General features: G+C 55.2%; 1 protein-coding gene across 2 annotated transcripts in view; it reads right to left on the minus strand.

The window, feature by feature from the left end:
• Window positions 1–6,519: 6,519 nt before the first annotated feature.
• The window catches only part of KAZN (kazrin, periplakin interacting protein), a gene marked incomplete at both ends in the record, with an annotated part of 432,776 nt that continues 423,563 nt past the window's right edge, over window positions 6,520–15,732 (minus strand). For both annotated transcript variants that reach the window (XM_080801783.1, XM_080801784.1), the window contains 5 exons: window positions 6,520–6,684; window positions 8,288–8,405; window positions 12,481–12,647; window positions 13,229–13,330; window positions 14,720–14,951. In XM_080801783.1, the coding sequence (XP_080657909.1) occupies window positions 6,520–6,684; window positions 8,288–8,405; window positions 12,481–12,647; window positions 13,229–13,330; window positions 14,720–14,951 (784 nt within the window). The remainder of the gene's footprint in view (window positions 6,685–8,287; window positions 8,406–12,480; window positions 12,648–13,228; window positions 13,331–14,719; window positions 14,952–15,732) is intronic.

A 15,732-nucleotide genomic window follows, 5' to 3' on the forward strand; every position in this document is an offset into this window, starting at 1 on the left:
GAGCCGGCAGCGACAGGTTGATCCAGGGAGTGTGCGATCCTGCTGCCTTCATCATCTTGTACTCTGGCCCTGGGTTGTTTCCCCCATTCTCTGGGGCATCCTCTTGGGGGAAGGACACGCAGTCTGCAACTTTGGGGCACATCTTAGGGCTCCAGATCCAAACGGAAAGTGAGAGCTAACCTTGCAGTCCCTATTCGGAACCATCTCGGTGAAAGCATTGAGGTTTTCCCCTCTCAGAGTTCAGCGCCCATTCTTGGGGCCATTTGCACCGTCTTGGGGCCGAGGGTTGGAATTGGTCCATCCAGGATCCTGTGATGTCCCTGAAGGCAGGAGTGGACGTGGAGTGGGGCTGGGGGGGATAGAGGCAGGGAGGGGAAGAGGAGCCCCCGGATCGGCCCCACCCCCGAGAAGGGAAGGGGGAGCTATCCCCCAAGACTGGTGGAGGAGGGGAAAACATGCTCGGCAGGGATAGGGAGGCCCAGACAGGGAAAGGAATGGGCCCCAGACCACACAGCTTGGGTCTGTGGCAGAGCCTGCAGGGACAGTCAGCCCTGGGCCAGGTCTGTGACTCCAGGCGGGGTTGGAAGAGGAAGGTGAGCTGGTGCCTCAGCTGGTGTCACTAATTTGCTACGAGGCCTTGGGCCAGTGTCCAAAACCTACACTTTTGTTTCCTGTTTTTTTGTTTGTTTGTGTCTTAATAAAATGGGTACGATGGGGGTGTGGTGTGAGATTAGCTATTACAGGAACTCACTCAACCAGACCGTTCTAGGCCCTAAATTATTACCTTGTTTTAAGCCAGGAGCTCATGGGGCTGCCTTCAAACCTATAATTTACAGAGCAATTTTCTGCCCGGCAGAAGGAGCGGGTCCAGCTTCCAATAATGTCGTGCTTAATACGGAGGAAGTCTCTTCTGCCCTGGGAGCACCTGGCTTTAGGATTATTTTTTTTTACTGCAACAGCTGGGTGTGGCCGTTCAGCCTCAGGCCATTGGTTTCGAGCCCAGACTCTGGCAAGAGCCAGTCTGCTCCCCGGTCCCACTCACTCATCCAGGACCCTGGGAATCTAGGTAACCGCTCCATGCCTCAGTGTTCCCATCTGTCAGATGAGAAAAGCCATGCCTACCTGAAGGGGTTGCTGGGGGGATTCAATGGGCAAAAACATGTCCAGCTGGGATTCTCAACCGGAGGGTGGGGAATTCTGCTTCCCCAGGGGACGTGGGTGATGTCTAGAAAAGTATGGGAGTTGTCATGACTAGAAGGGGGAGGGGATGATCCCAGCATCTACCAAGAAGAGGCCAAGGATACCGCTATGCACTCTGCAATGCCCAGGACAGGCCCCCGACAAAGTATGTCCTGAACGTCCACGGCGCTGAGGTTGGGAAATCCTGCGGTAAAGGACAGGGCACGTGTGTCCAGCCAAGGCTGGCTGTTATTAGGTCTGACCTCTGGATCTGACCTTGAATCTGTCCCTGCTCCCATGAACTGCTGGGAACTGGGACTCGGGTTTTTTGCCCTCTGAAGATCAGGGGACTCTTCTCCCCTGGGATCCATTCTTGCCCCACTGCTAGGGAGGGAGACCTCAATCAGGGAAGGAGAAAACCTTTGGGCCACATTAAAGCACCCACTGCCAGAGTCCCCTAAGAGCCACAGGCACTCATCCCTCAGGACATGAGACCCAGTGGGCTGCCCCCATCACTGGTAGGCTGGTGACCCCATCCCACGGAGCCAACGAGATTCCACCCAGAGACTCTGCTGGTTCTCTTTCGATGAGCAAGGCTTCAAAGAGACATCACAGGTTTCTACTTGTGGTCATGAAAGAGGCACATGACACCTCTGTTGACCTCGAATCATTTCTGCCCTGACAGCCCTGGGGCCACCTCATGGGCCCATTGTGTCATTCTGTGGCCCAAGGAGCCCAGTTTAGCTGCTATCTAGAGCAAAGGGAAAGAGGGACCCGTTGGCAAAAGGTGGGACTTCATGTCCTGTTAGAAAGCTCTGCTTGCAATTAGAGTGACACAGATTGGCAGGAGCCCAGCAGGTCCCTCCAGCACTCTTGGGAGATGAGCCCTTCACTTCTTTCTCCCAGCCATGTGGGCCTTTTTTCAGCCCTACTTACTCTGGCCCTCCTACCACAGGACCTTTGTACATGCTATCCCCACTCTCTAGAATCCTTTTCCCTTTCCTCTTCACCTGCTGAACTCTCCTCTCTCCGGGCCTCACCTCCTCTTAACTACGGTAAATGCCCATGTGATAAGCCCTCCCAACTACCAGCTACTTCTGGTCTCAAGACTGGTCATGGTTACACTCTCCCATTCCTCGAGGAGTATTTGATTGTGTCTCTTTTCCCCACTGGACTGGAAGGTCTGCAACAGCAGAGGCTGGGCAGGACTTCATTCACCACTATATCCTCAGCACCTAGCTCAGTTCTGACTGCCTGGAATGTTCTTCCCCGGGGTCTTAGCAGGGCTGGCTCCTCAGAACTTAGGATTCAGTTCGTAGGTCCTCTGGGAGCCCCCACCCCTCCATCACATTACCGCTGTCTGCGCTCAGTCCCCCTGGCCATGGGTGAGCTTCTGCGAGCCAGGAAGAGGGCCCAAGAGCAGGATCAGTTGGCCCCTGGATCTCGGACGTCCAGCCTCCAGAACTGGGAAAAACAAATGTCTGTTGTGTCAGCCCCCCAGTCTGTGATGTTTGTCACGGCAGCCTGAGCTGCAAATGAGTACCCTGGGATGAATGACAGGGGCAAGCGGCTGATGCTAAGGGAGGGGTCACTTGTCAGATGCTTCCCTCCTGGCATGGGGAGGGCAGGCCCCAGGCTTTTCCAGCAGGACAGAGTGCATCTGAACTCCACCTGGAGTGATGTCACCTGGTGAAGTAGGTCTTACGCTGGGAGGTAGGGGAAAGGGTGGGTCCCCGACATGGGGGGGTTGGATGAGCCTGGGGGGGGGGTCGGATGAGCCTGGGGTGGGGAGGCAGAGGGCTGAGTCTGAGTCCCTGCCTTGGGAATTCTTAGCTTTTTTTGGAGCTGGGAAAGCTCCTCCACCTCCCCAACCTCAGTTTCCCCATCTAGGAAATGGGTCGGTAATCTCCTCTCTCAAAGCGGCTGTTGGCAAGATTAAATGAGAGGAAAAGGCTACCTGATCAGTAAAGCGCTGTGCAGTAGTATTTATTGTTACGGTGTTAAAATTCACTCCTGGGAAGACACGGGGCCGTGACCAGCCACCCAAAGGCCAGGGCCATCATCTCTGCTCATGGATAACTCGTTCTCTGTGCAGCCACAAGCTGCCCCTGTGCTGGGAAGTTCTTCTCGCCAGCCAGCCGTTGGCAATAATGCTGGCTTCGGAAGATGCTGTGTCCCTTGGCTTTTCGCTCCTCGCCGCTCCGCTGCTGGGAGCCCGCTGGAGCCTGGAAGCATGGAAGAGACGGTGCCCCGACATACGGTTTTTGCCAGGAGGTGGGAGGGCTAGGCTTGGAGCCATAGAGGGTTCCGGGGTCCCCCGCAGCAGACACCGAAATCTCGTCCTGTCGAATCTTCCCGTTCTGCCACATGCAGCCCTGCTGAGTGACCTCAAGATGCAGGGTCACTGTTCTGAGCTCTCCCTCCCCTGCCCCTGTGCCGGCTGGGCCGTGCAGAGGCCCCTTCCCTTCTCCCGCGCATCTGGTCCAGGTTTTCTTGTGGCTTCTTCCTGCCTCCTATTAGCCTGGGCCCTGATGACAGACTTTTAGGAGAAAGGCTCTGCGTAGGTAATGACAAAGGGGCATTTCAGAGGGGTCTGGGGTCCTAAAGCCGAGAGTCTACCGGGCAGGTGCCTTCCGAGGGCTCGGGTCTCCAGCTTCTCGCAGAAATACGGGGTGCCTCTGCTTACTCTGGTTCTCCCCAACCTCTGGCACCAGCTACCTCTTTTAAAGGGGCTAGCACCCATGGGCGCCGAGGACACCTCTCCAAGAAGCATTCCCAGGTCTGGAAGCCCTAAGACCACACCTCGGGCCCCGTGGACAGGACGTGGCGGGTCACCGTTCCATCGGCAGCCGCTCTGCCAGCCGTAGTCCGTTTGCTCCCAGAATTTCTCCGCTCAGTCCTGCTCACGCTTGAAGCAGAGCGGATGTTTGGGATTTTCTCTTCAGCAGACAAAGCCCACCGGATTTGACTGTGTGTGGAGGTTGTTAATTTATCAGCCGACCTGTCCTCGTGTTGAAAAGTCGGTTCCAAACGCTCCTCTGGCTGCAAAGGATGGGACCACGGGCTGGGAGAGAACGTACCACTGGGACTGGAAGGTGCTTTCAACGTTGTTCGCGTTGCCCCAGGCCTGCTGGCCTGATGCTGCAAATTTGGGGGGGCAATGCCATCCCCGCCAATGACTCCCCAAATTGTCCACTTGCCCATCTTATCCCCTATGGGAATGAGTGGGGGTGGGGAGCGCCAGCTTCATTTCTGACAACTCGGGTCAATGTTGGCTTTAAAGCTTCAGAGCTGCATGTGGGTCCCCTTGTGCCACCTTTCCTCACCCTGTGGGAATCATTTCCTGCCTGGCTTGCAAGAGGCAGATCCTGGGGCCCCGGGGCGCCCAGCCTGGATGCTGGCTTGGGAGGGACCTGTGGCATCAGGTTAGAGGGGAGGCCCCCAATCCAGGCTGTGGGCTCTGCATTTTCAGGCGCCTTGTGTGGCAGCATGTCATGAGGATCCTGGGGTTCGGAACCCCAGCAAAGCTAAGTGAGATACCGGAGCTTCTCCCTCAGGCCTTGGAGTCAGACATGTGACCCTACGAGGCTAAACATTCAGACGAAAGTGGGGGGGGGCATCCACCTGTCCACCAGCCAGGTGTTTGGTTTCCAGGGGCAAGAAAAGCTGTGCTTATCTTAAGGTCAGAGAGAAAACCATGGTCGTCAGCACTGGGGAGGAGTCATTCTCAAGTTCATCACGCCTTGGCTGAGGCTTTTCCTAGGAGGACAAACAGTTCATTGGGTTGAAGAACATGGGCTTTGACGGTTCTCAGAGGCCGATACTTACCTGTGCAAGTCTTGGAAATTGAGACCTCTCATGACTCTTGGGCGAGTGGCTTCAGTGTTGTGATCCCAACAAATGATTCTGACAACCCAAGCATCAGTAGAACCCCAATGCGTCTTGTCCCTCCCAAATCGTCACTCAGCGCCAAGGTCAACAGGCTCAAGCCCGAACACATGAATCAGACTCATTTTCCAGGGTGGTGTAATGTGGGCTTTTTTCCCTCTCTCTTTGGTCAAGCCCTACTGGGGGCTCTAGAGAGTCTGAGCGGTAGGCATTCCTTGTCCTCCTTTTGCACGTGGCCCCAACCAGAACACAGTTGCAGAGGACCCGTTCAATGTCTGTTCTGTGTCGTGAATGGGATATCGGGCGGTTCCTTCTGTCCCCATACCTTCCCACCTGTCTCCTGAGAGGTTACAAAGTGTGTTACAGACATTAGCAAGTGTTAATTCTCATGACGTCCCTGGGAGGGAGCCAGGAGTATTGTAGATGAAGACATTGAGGCACAGAGAGGTGAGGCCACCAGGAAGAAGTCACGCAGCAGAACAGTGGCAGAGTCAGGCAAAGGGCTGGGGGATTCTCTCCACCACCTTCATGACTTTGCTCTGCAAGGTTCATCTCAGGGAGGGCGCTGGGAAGCACACCTGTTTCAGGTGACTGAGAAATCACAACCAAGTGTCACTGTTGTTGGGTCAACAGTGACAAGCATTTCCCTGCTCCCGATCCTAAACCCACTGTCATAGTTGGTTGTCACTGATCTAAGTCCATCATCCCCGCTCCTATCCTCAGGATATCCTTTATCCCAATGACAGGAAATCTGCATTTCCTGGAAACTCGCTGCTAAGCCCCACCCCTCCCTGATCACCCACCTGCCTCCACCCGCCCAGAGCAGCCACTCATGGGAGGAGAAGGCAAACAGCCGTCCTACGTGTCCACCCCGTGTGACACACGGCTTTTAGGATGGAAGGGAGTGACCGTCCCATTTTGCATTCTCCCAAGAGAGATTCAGTGACCCAAGTCAGAACCGGAGTTCTCAGTCATCGGGGATACGGGGACTGGAGCCAAGAGCTCCCCCAGGCTGGCCAGAAGGGCCCACTGGTCAGCCTCAGGCTTTGCTGGCTCCTAGCACTGCCAGTGCTGGGCTCTGTGTGTCTGATTGGAGTCCCGCCTGCTCCTTCTGGAAGGGTGTTTTGGGGAACCGCCGGCCTCCTTCCCTCTTGGCAGCTCCATTCAAGTCTCCAGGGACCGCCTGGACTGCTCACTGGCTGACAGTCGCTCTGAGGGGGAGCCTGGGTTCCAGAGAGGGTGGGTCGACAGGTCCTCCCACCGAGCTGGAAGGTCCACAGCCTGCTCGAGACGGGCAGGCTGGAGCCACCTTGTTCCCTGGAGCTCCCGTCCGCTGGGGTTTTGCCCGGGAGTAGAGGAGTATCCTTGGCCCGCGGTCCCTATGTACAGTGGTGGCAGCATCTGGATACTCGTCCTCGGTGCGTGTGTTCGTGCTGGTGGAGAATCCATTCCTTACACGTTGGTGACCTCGAGGCCGTTGTAGCCTTCCAAACGGCACTGCTCTGGCCGGCCCTGGGGGTCATCATCTCCACAGTCTTCATTTTGAAGAGAGCCATAGTCATCATGAAAGTCGGGGTCTTTGCTGCTGAAGCCCCTTCCTATCTTCCCCAGGGGCAGCTGAGAGGAGAGAAATGAGATGAAGCAGTGGGGAGAAGAGAAGAGGAATTGAGTGTTTTGGATCTGGGGAATGTAAGGGTCCCTCGTTCTAACTGCTGTGTGACCTTAAGCAACTTGTCTAACCGCTCTGTGCTCCTCCTATTAGTAATCCTACTCCGTTGCTCGGAGGCACTGAGAGGATTTTGTGAGCTAACCCCACGAGAGAGCTTCACGTTCCCAACTGAAGGAACTGGTAGGCTGCTAAGGGTGAGGACAAACACAGTCTTTTTGATTATCCTCAAAAGCCTGCCATCTCCCTCCTCAGCGGGAGGAGAGTTGAGAATGGGTACGATGGAGAAGTGAGAATGTCTGAGCATGGGCGTGAAGTCTGACCGTGTTCCTGGGTCAGGAAGAAATATTCTAGGACCTCTTGGTGTGGCAGAAAGAGCATGTATTTTGGAGGCTCACAAACTGGGGTGTGGATCCCTGCTCTGCCACTTTCCAGCTGTGTGACTCCGGACCAGTGGCCTGCCCTCTCTGAGCCTCCGTTTTCTCAGCTTCCAAGGGGGAATAGCGATTCCTTTCTCTCAGAGTAGTCGTGAAGAGGAGAAATCAGACCTGTAAAGTACACAGCGAGGTGCTGGCAAAGGGTAGCTACAATTGTGAGACGCGCCAGGCTCCCAGACAGATTTATCTCTTATTTTGAACATCTCTCTATGCTAATAATCCAGACAGCGCTTTGTAACACTTCATGTCCCCGACTGCTTTTGTTTCCAGACCACTGTTCCTCAACCTTTTGGTCAGTGATGCTGCCTTAAAAAAAGAGCCTTTTAAGATATTTTCCCCCTACTCACACCCCCCACCATGAAATTTTCACAGCACAGACACTGTGCTTCTGTTCATGTCCCGTATGTATACCTGTTCCTCATAGAGAGAGAGGGTGAGGGGTTTGTCTCTCCCCCTAGGAACCAATTTCTACCCCATTCAAGACTGCATGGTCTAGACTGAGCTCACCAGGAGAGTACGGTGGGAGTTTACTCATGCATTCCCCATTCGCGCTCAGGATGGTGCCTCAAACCCCATCAGTACCCCAAAAATGTTTGCCTAATGAACGGGAGGATTTTGGATTATCCACTTCTCCCGTCTGTGCCTACACACTTCCACTTAGGAATCAGGGTCAGTCTGAGTCTGGGTGAACAGAGGCAAACTGCATGCCCTTTCATAGACCGGAGGCTAATCTGCGGCTGTCGGTTGGGTTGCTGAAGTTTAAAACCTTGGCTGCAGCGAGGGCTCCCCCTCACCCCAGAGCCTTGACTTTGAGACCCAGGTAAAGCCAAGGTGATCCTGATGCAGGCAGGTGAGACCCCGTGCTTCCAGATGCTACTCTAAGCCTGGGCAGGGGTGTGAGGGCTTGGGAAGGGGGGAGGGGAGGTTGGGGGCGGGGCTTAAGCCTCATGCAGCATCAAGCTGATGGTGACTTCCTCCCTCCCGGTTGCACCTGTGACCTGGCCCTTCGGTCCTCCTCCACAGGCCAAAGAGGAGGTAGGAGGGGACAGTATGGGCCCAGATGACAAGCCCTCCCCTGGGCTGTAGGACTCACAGGTGAAGGCATCCGGTGACTTACCCGGCCAGCCTTGTACTTGATACCGCCACCGCTGTTCTCCTCCTTCCCCGCCCGCGTGATGCTGGAGGCCCTCCCTGGGGGTGTCCCGAAACGCTCAGCCTCCCGGATGCCTGAGGGGCTGGAGAGAGACCCACACTGAGTCAGCTACAGCCCTCCCAAGAGACACACACTCTCCCATGGGTGACCATGACCATCACTGCTGTGATTTACTGTGGACCTCCTGTGTGCCCCCGCATGCTAAATGTTTTCTGAATGCAATCCTCACAATATCCCTGCATGACAGTTGGGGCATGGGGGGCAGGCCCGGGGAGGTTAAGCGATTTGTCTAGGATTACCCAGCTGGGAGCAGCAGAGCTGAGACCTGAACCTGCGTCTCTGAGACTCCAAGGTCATGCCCTTCCCCCTCCAGCGTGCTACAAACCTTCCCAGGAAAGGGAGGACAAATCCCCCCATTTGAGCTCACTGGTGTGACTTGAGAAGCATCAGGAAAATCTCCTCCACGCTGCATTTGAGATCTGTATCCCCTGCCCCCACCACTGACTTAGTGCCTGAAGCAACCCCATTGCTGCTTGTGTCAAAGCATCGAAGGCTTCTATTAGATTAGGATTTGGCGAACTGCAGCCAACTGACTTTGCCAATAAAGTTTTATTGGAACCCAGCCACGCCCATTGGTTTACATGTTGTCGTAGCCTACTTTCTTGCTGTAAGGACGGAGTTGAGGTCCTTGAACCCTTCCGGAAACCCCGAGAAGGGGTGATAATCCCCATTTCAAGGTGGGGGAACTGAGGCTCAGAGGGGGCAACTTTCTTGCCTAAAATCACACAGATGATGATGGAGGAGCCAGAATTGAGCCCTTGAAGGCCCTGCTGTGTCCCCCACATTACACGGGACCACCCCTGAACCACCCTAGCGCCTGGTCCCTAGGCTCACCTTTCAATCACTGCCAGGGGCTGGGTGGGCAGAACGTCATAACACATCACCTTGTCCTGGGTGCCGGAATATCTCAGTGTGTCCCTCCCCCCCCACCCCGGGAGCACCCCCGTTCCCCCCACTCTGTAGCTTGGGAAGCCTGCCAGCTACGGAGGTGGGAGACATGACAAGGCGTCTTATTCTGTGTGCTTGACGGCAAAGCCTGTCAGAGTTCACAGAGGAATGGCTCTTCCTCACTGAAATGCTAAGGAGAGAGCACATCAACGGAAAGGAGGGCCCCACGTAACCAGTTCCAGAGTAACCAGTTCCAGAGGAAAACGCATCACGGGGACATTCCGATGCGTGTATGAAGCTGGGAGGCATGAACTACCAGTTTTTCGGGGTGGGGTGGGGGGGTCTGTGTCAGGAGCACCGCCTACAGTTTGCCTCCCGGAATCCTGCTAATGAAGTGGCCGGGAAGGGAGGACTCCTATTCCCATAATACAGACGAGAGACTGAGGTTCTGAGGGTCGAAGTCACTAGCTCGTGTCTAATACAGGAGAAAGCAGCACAGCCCGGATTTGAACCCATATTCCAGCCATTTCCCCTGTGGGGGAAGAAAGGGAGGCCGCGGTGGGAAGTGCTGGTAGTGGGTTTGGAAAAATCATTGATAATAGCTGTGTTGTTGGGCGCCTCGCCGTACCTGGGTTCCTTTCCCAATTGCTTTATGCGCTATTTTGCCCTAGCTTTCCATCAGGCTCCAGCCTTGGAATCATCCTGGGATGGAGTCTTGGGTTAGCTCGTGGTCAGGGATGTTTCTCCATCTGAATCTTACCGCCCCATCAGAGCATTCTGGAAGGACTCGCCTTAAAGGGCCAGCACCACCTGCCCTGCTCCCTCTCTCTCCAGAAAGCTGAAGTCAGCAACAGAAGGAGAGGGAGCAAGAGGGCAGTGGACAGGGCGTCTTCACTGCTTCGACTGCTGCAGAAACGTCCTGGGGGCAAAGCCTGAAGAACCTGGTTAATATAATCCGCAGCATGTGATTAAGTACCGAGGTGATATTAACCAGGCCTGGAGATCACCGTCTCTACTGGTGTTTTGCTTAGCCGGGGACTCTTGGTGCCAACGGGGATGGTCTCTAAAATTTCCTAGGAACTCATGAAGTTCTGTTTCCCCCGAGTTGACTGAGATCTCTTCCCATGGCCTGTGGCAGGTTCTCAGCAAAGGGCTCCGAGGAGAACTGACACCTGGGCCATGGGCAGACACTGCCTCTCAGGGCCCTGGCTGGCCAGCTCAGACCCCTCATCTGTAAAATGAGGAGGAGGACCAAGTCCACTTTCCTCTTCCTTATGCTCTTATTGGAAGGATTGCTTTCATCTCATTCCTGGCCTGCCAACAGCATAAGAACCCGCCCTATTTGGGCCCCACGAGAAACTTCCCCAGGGCTCATCCACGAATTCTAGATGGTCCTTAATGCACCTGTGACCTCAGGGGCGGTCAAGGGTTTAATCAGACACACGAATGCCTGCTAATCTTTAGCTAGTGCTGCCTGTCCAGCGCTCAGAATATAGTAAGGGCATTACAGGTCACATGGCGCCAGACGGGGGGTCAAGGAAGGTGGACAATTCTTAGGAGAACAGCCTCTTTCCTGCACCTGTTGCACCATGGCTCGTGCACTAGGGTTCTTGTCAAACTCTGGTCTCCATAGAACTACTTAAAAATGCCCGAAATGTAGATTCCTGGGCTCTCCCAGTAAATACTGGTCCTATAGATCTGAGTTTGGGCCAGATCCCCACCAATGATTTTGCTGCCGGGGCCTGTGGATCTCACTTTGAGAATCTCTTGGATATCAGCCTGCAGATGGGGAAGGGCAGTTCCAGACTTTTGGATCATTGCCACGGATGCACAATCCCCGCCCCCTCCACCAAGCCTCAGTTTCTGTATGTTTCTGTATAACGTGGGGTGGGGCCCAGCTGCTTCCTGACGCTTCTTGTGGTTTGGGGGTTCGGCACTCAGGGTTCTGACTCAGAGAGCTTCAGATTCAAATGTGAGCTCAACAAAATGGACAAAGCTTTAGCTAGACTGATGGAGATTACAGAGGGACTCAAATGATTGAAACCAGGAATGAGAGAGAAGACAGCCCTACCAGTTCTACAGAAATAAGAGAGATTATAGGGAAATGATTATAAAATCAACTGTATGCCAACCAATTAGCTAACCTAGATGAAAGACAAATTTCTAGGAAGATATAAACTATTCAAACTGATTCAAGAAGAAATAGAAAATCTGAACAGATTTATAACAAAATTGAAGTAGGGAAAAAAAAAAACCCAGCTTTCCACAAAGAAAAGTTCAGGGCCATGTGGTTTCACCAGTGAATTCTACCAAATGTTTAAGGAATAATGACACCAATCCTTCACACACTCTCAAAAAAAGAAAGAAAGAAAGAAAGAAAAATAAGAAAGAGGAGGAAATACTTCCTAACTCATCCTATGAGGCCAGTATTACTCTGATACCAAAACCACGCAAAAATATCACAAGAAAAAGTACCTGCAGACCAACATCCTTTACAAATACAGGTGTAAAAAAATCCTCATCAAAATGCTAGCACACCTAGTCCAGCAACATGTAAAAAGGACAAAGTGCGATTTATCCTAGGAATGCAAGGTTGGCTCAATGTATGAAAGCCAATGTAATATGTCATATTAATAGAGCAAAGGACAAATCTGGGCTCAGCTCCTTACTAGCTGTGTGACCTTGGGCAAGTACTTTGGCCCCTTCAAATGAGATTTTTCCATCTATAAAGGAGGAATAGTGACACCGATTTCTTGGTCTTGTCATGAGGATGAAATTAGTGCCCATAGCAAGTGTCCACTAAATGGTGACTTTAGCTTAACTGCAATTATTTTAAGGAGAGAGTCCACTGGGAGGGCGTCTACTCTGTCTGTCCAGGTGCTTTTTCTCTGGCCACTTTTCCGATGAGGAGACTGGGATCCATAGGCTGATGTGGCCAGCTCACCGGGACCATCAGCACTGTTAGTATCCTCACTCCTGCCTCCAAACCTCTGTCTCCGAAGCTCTCCCTGCCTAGAGTGGCCACCTCTTTTTCAACTGTGACCTTCAGGCTCAAGCACTTTGCTTCTTGGAGCCTCTGTTTCCTGATCTGTAGAAGGAGGCCCCTGTGTCATAGGAAAGTAGTGGGATCCAGGAAGGGAGGGGGCCGGGGGAGGTCAGGATCACCGGCTGCTGGAGCCCCAGAGCGGGAGTCAGCAGCCCACACTCACGTGGCTGGGTGGAAGACGGCGCTCATCTCCTCCGCCAGGTGCCTTCGGAGGATGTGCTTCCCACTGGGGATGCCCAGGGCAGTAGCCATGGCCTCGGCATTGAACGTGGGCTCCAGCACCAACACAGCACCGTGGATGCCACTGTTGGTCAGGTTGTCCGCATACTCCTGAGGGCAAGGCACGGGGCGGGTCAGGCTGCAGTGGGGGGCTATCCTGTTAGCTTGACAGGTCTGCCCTGGTGTCCTGCCCTCCGAGGCTGAGAAGACCACCCTGTCATCCTGAGGTGTCCTGAGGAGCTGCCCTGCTCCAGGTGGGGACGTGTCCCCCACAGCAAGGGCTTGTCCCCCTGGGGATCAGGTAGTATAAGGTAGTATAAGCCGGAGGGGAAATGCCCCCCTCTTTTAGGGCCATGAGGACAGTGACCAAGACTAGTTTGTCACTGATGCAACCCCAGACCTTGCCAGGCAGCCCATAAATACTTGTCCGATGAGATGGGCCTGGATTCAACCCAGCCCCGCTTCAGAGGACAGCCCAGCCTCTCCACCCCTGCTATGGAAAAGCCATCATGAATGGGGTCCTGGTGTAGGGGTGGGGTGAGCGCTCCCTCTTCTTGAGGGACAGGAGGCAGGCATTCTCGCCCGCTTGGGTGACACTGCTGGCTCGCAGAAAACGGACACACAGACATGCATGGGATTTACAGATGCCTGTGAGTCACCCCCAGCCCACCCCCCGCCCGCCAGCCCCTCACCTTCAGGTCAATGTCCCGCACCCACTTGAGCACCCGCTGGTTGGTCCAGACCACGGGGTCTATGTTCTGTGTCTCGCAGCGGGCGCGGCGCTCCTGGAGGGCCTGGTGGGGGTGGGAGACAGTGGGTCAGCTGGGGGTGGGGGAGCACACAGGGGGTCCCAAGGAGCAAGCATCCACGGTGCTGGGGGGCCCTGGCATGCTGGTACAAGGAGGAGTTCTGGCTGGCGAGCACCGGCTTCTCTGGCCCTGTCAAGCCGGGACTTGGCCTTTCGTTCTGGGAAATGGGGAGAAGCCTGCTTCTGGGGTGGAGGGCTGGGTGAGACCCGGCAGCTGCCTAGTTTGTACAACCCAGACCCCCTGCTTTCCCGACATGGAGTAGGGGCCCAGCAATGCGGGTCTTCCAGGAAGGGCTGTCTTCTGTGGGTGCACCCCGCCGCCGGGGGCAGTGAGCGTCCTCTACGAAACTTCACCCCTGGTAACATGTGGAGGGATCAGCCTGGTCCCCTTCCACCAGCCTCCCTGGGGGGACTGGCCCCCAGACAAAGGGCTCCGGGCCTCCAGGCCCCACGCGCCGTGCCCATTTCCACGCTTCACTGTCACGGTCTTCTGGCACGTCTCCCTCCTTCACCAGACTGGGGTTCCCGGGGCTGGGGGTGGGGCAGGGCCCGCACCTCGCTACTTCCGGTGCCCAGGGCCCTGCAGTGGGTGTGTGAGGAGGACTGAGGCTTGTGCTTGGACCTCACTCTAAGGAAACAAAGCCATCTGGACGGCCTCCACCCCGCAGGGCCCAGCGGTCTCGGGGATATTTGGGTCCTGGGAGAGCTGAAGCAGGTGCCCCAAGCTGTCTGACTTGGCAGGGCTCAGAATCAAAGGGGCAGTCAGAGCCCAAGCTCTGACTCTCCCCCCGGTCCCCGGTCCCCTAGCTGGCCTCCCTGCTCACTGCCCCTCCACAGACCCAACACTGGGACTCTATAGTCTGTCCTCTGGGCCTTTGCTCATGCTGTTCCCTCTGCTAGGTTGCTTTCCCCTCACACCTCCTGCTGACCGATGCCTGGAATTCCTCCCTTCCGTCTCAGTCCAGCTGTCACGACCTCAGGGAAGCCCTCCCCGATCCCTCTGGAAGCTACACCTTCGGGTTTTCATAAAATCCCGGACTTCCCTCATCGGGCCAACTTTCCGTGGTATGGTGACGCCAGCTTCGTCGTGGCTCTCCCTGATGGGCAGAGAACTCTTGGAGGATGAGGGTTCCCCGCTTTCCCTGAATTGGACACAGGCAGGGCCTGACCCATGCCCAGTAAGCAGCTGTTGGAAGACGGGAGGGAGAGGGGAAGGGATGGGTGCGTGCGTGGATGGGTGCGCGGATGACGAGGTCGGTGGACGCGTGTGCGATGGATGCCCGGATGGGCAGAGAGTTGGGCGGACACACAGGGGGAGTCGGGGGCAGAAAGAGGGGCTGTGGAAGCCGCCTCCACCTCCTGCTCTGGTTCTCACCTCCCTGTTGAAGTTCACTTGGTACAGCAGCTCGATCCCCAGCAGGATGCTGACCTGGTGGAACTTCTTGGACACATTTAGGTGTTTCTCCAGGTCCCGCTTCATGAGGGAGTGCAGCATTCGCCCGTCGACCAGGTGGTTTTGGAAGGCCTGAGAGTACTGGGACAGCCCGATGTCATTCAGCCAGGCCTTGGCCACCCAGTGATGGTCCAGGTCAGCGGCTTTGGACAGGCTGGTGAGGACAGACATGGCCAGAGAGAGGGGTGGGGTGGGGACCGGTGGCAGAAACAGAGGAACGGATAGAAGTGGGGCAGAGATGAAGATAGAAGGAAAAGAACAGGGTGGGGGAAGTGGGGGACCAAGAAATCACAGAGATGGGCAGGAAAAAGGATGGAGTGGAGAGACAGAGAGGAAGAAAGAAACAAAGCAGAGATGGGGAGAGAGAGAGAGACAGACAGAGAAACAGAGAGGGAGCCCCCAAAAAGAGAAGGGGGATCAACAGAGAGGCAGACGAAGGGAACGGGAAAAGGGAAGAAAGCACATTCAGATACGCGGAGTCGAAAGAAACGGTGGCAGAGCAGCAGGGACGAGTACGGAGGGAGGAGGCACATCCGGGAGCCCTCAGCATCCCCGCCTGCCCCTGGGTGTGGGTCCCCTGGGCACACTCCTCTGCAGTATCCCTGAAGCCCGCAGAGCTGTGGCCTGGGCCATTCCTCTTCATTCTACAAACCAGGAAGCTCAGACTTTGCCCAGAGTCACACTGTGGCATGTCTTGGAATCAGAATTAAAACCCTCGCTTTGCCTATTTCAAGCCCTCTGTCCTCACCGCTGTATCTCAGCTTTCTCTGTATCCCACGCCTGTCTCAGTGCAGCTCACACAGTAGGTGCACAACCAGTATTTCTCAGATGCGTTAAGAGGTTCAGGATGCTCCTAGCCTGAGGTCCTCCTGGATGTCATTCCCTTGATGGCCACACGGTGGCAGCCTCACAGAAGGAATCAGAACAGAGCATCC

Source organism: Martes martes, assembly GCF_963455335.1.
Source record: "Martes martes genome assembly, chromosome: 4".
Lineage (NCBI taxonomy): Eukaryota > Metazoa > Chordata > Mammalia > Carnivora > Mustelidae > Martes > Martes martes.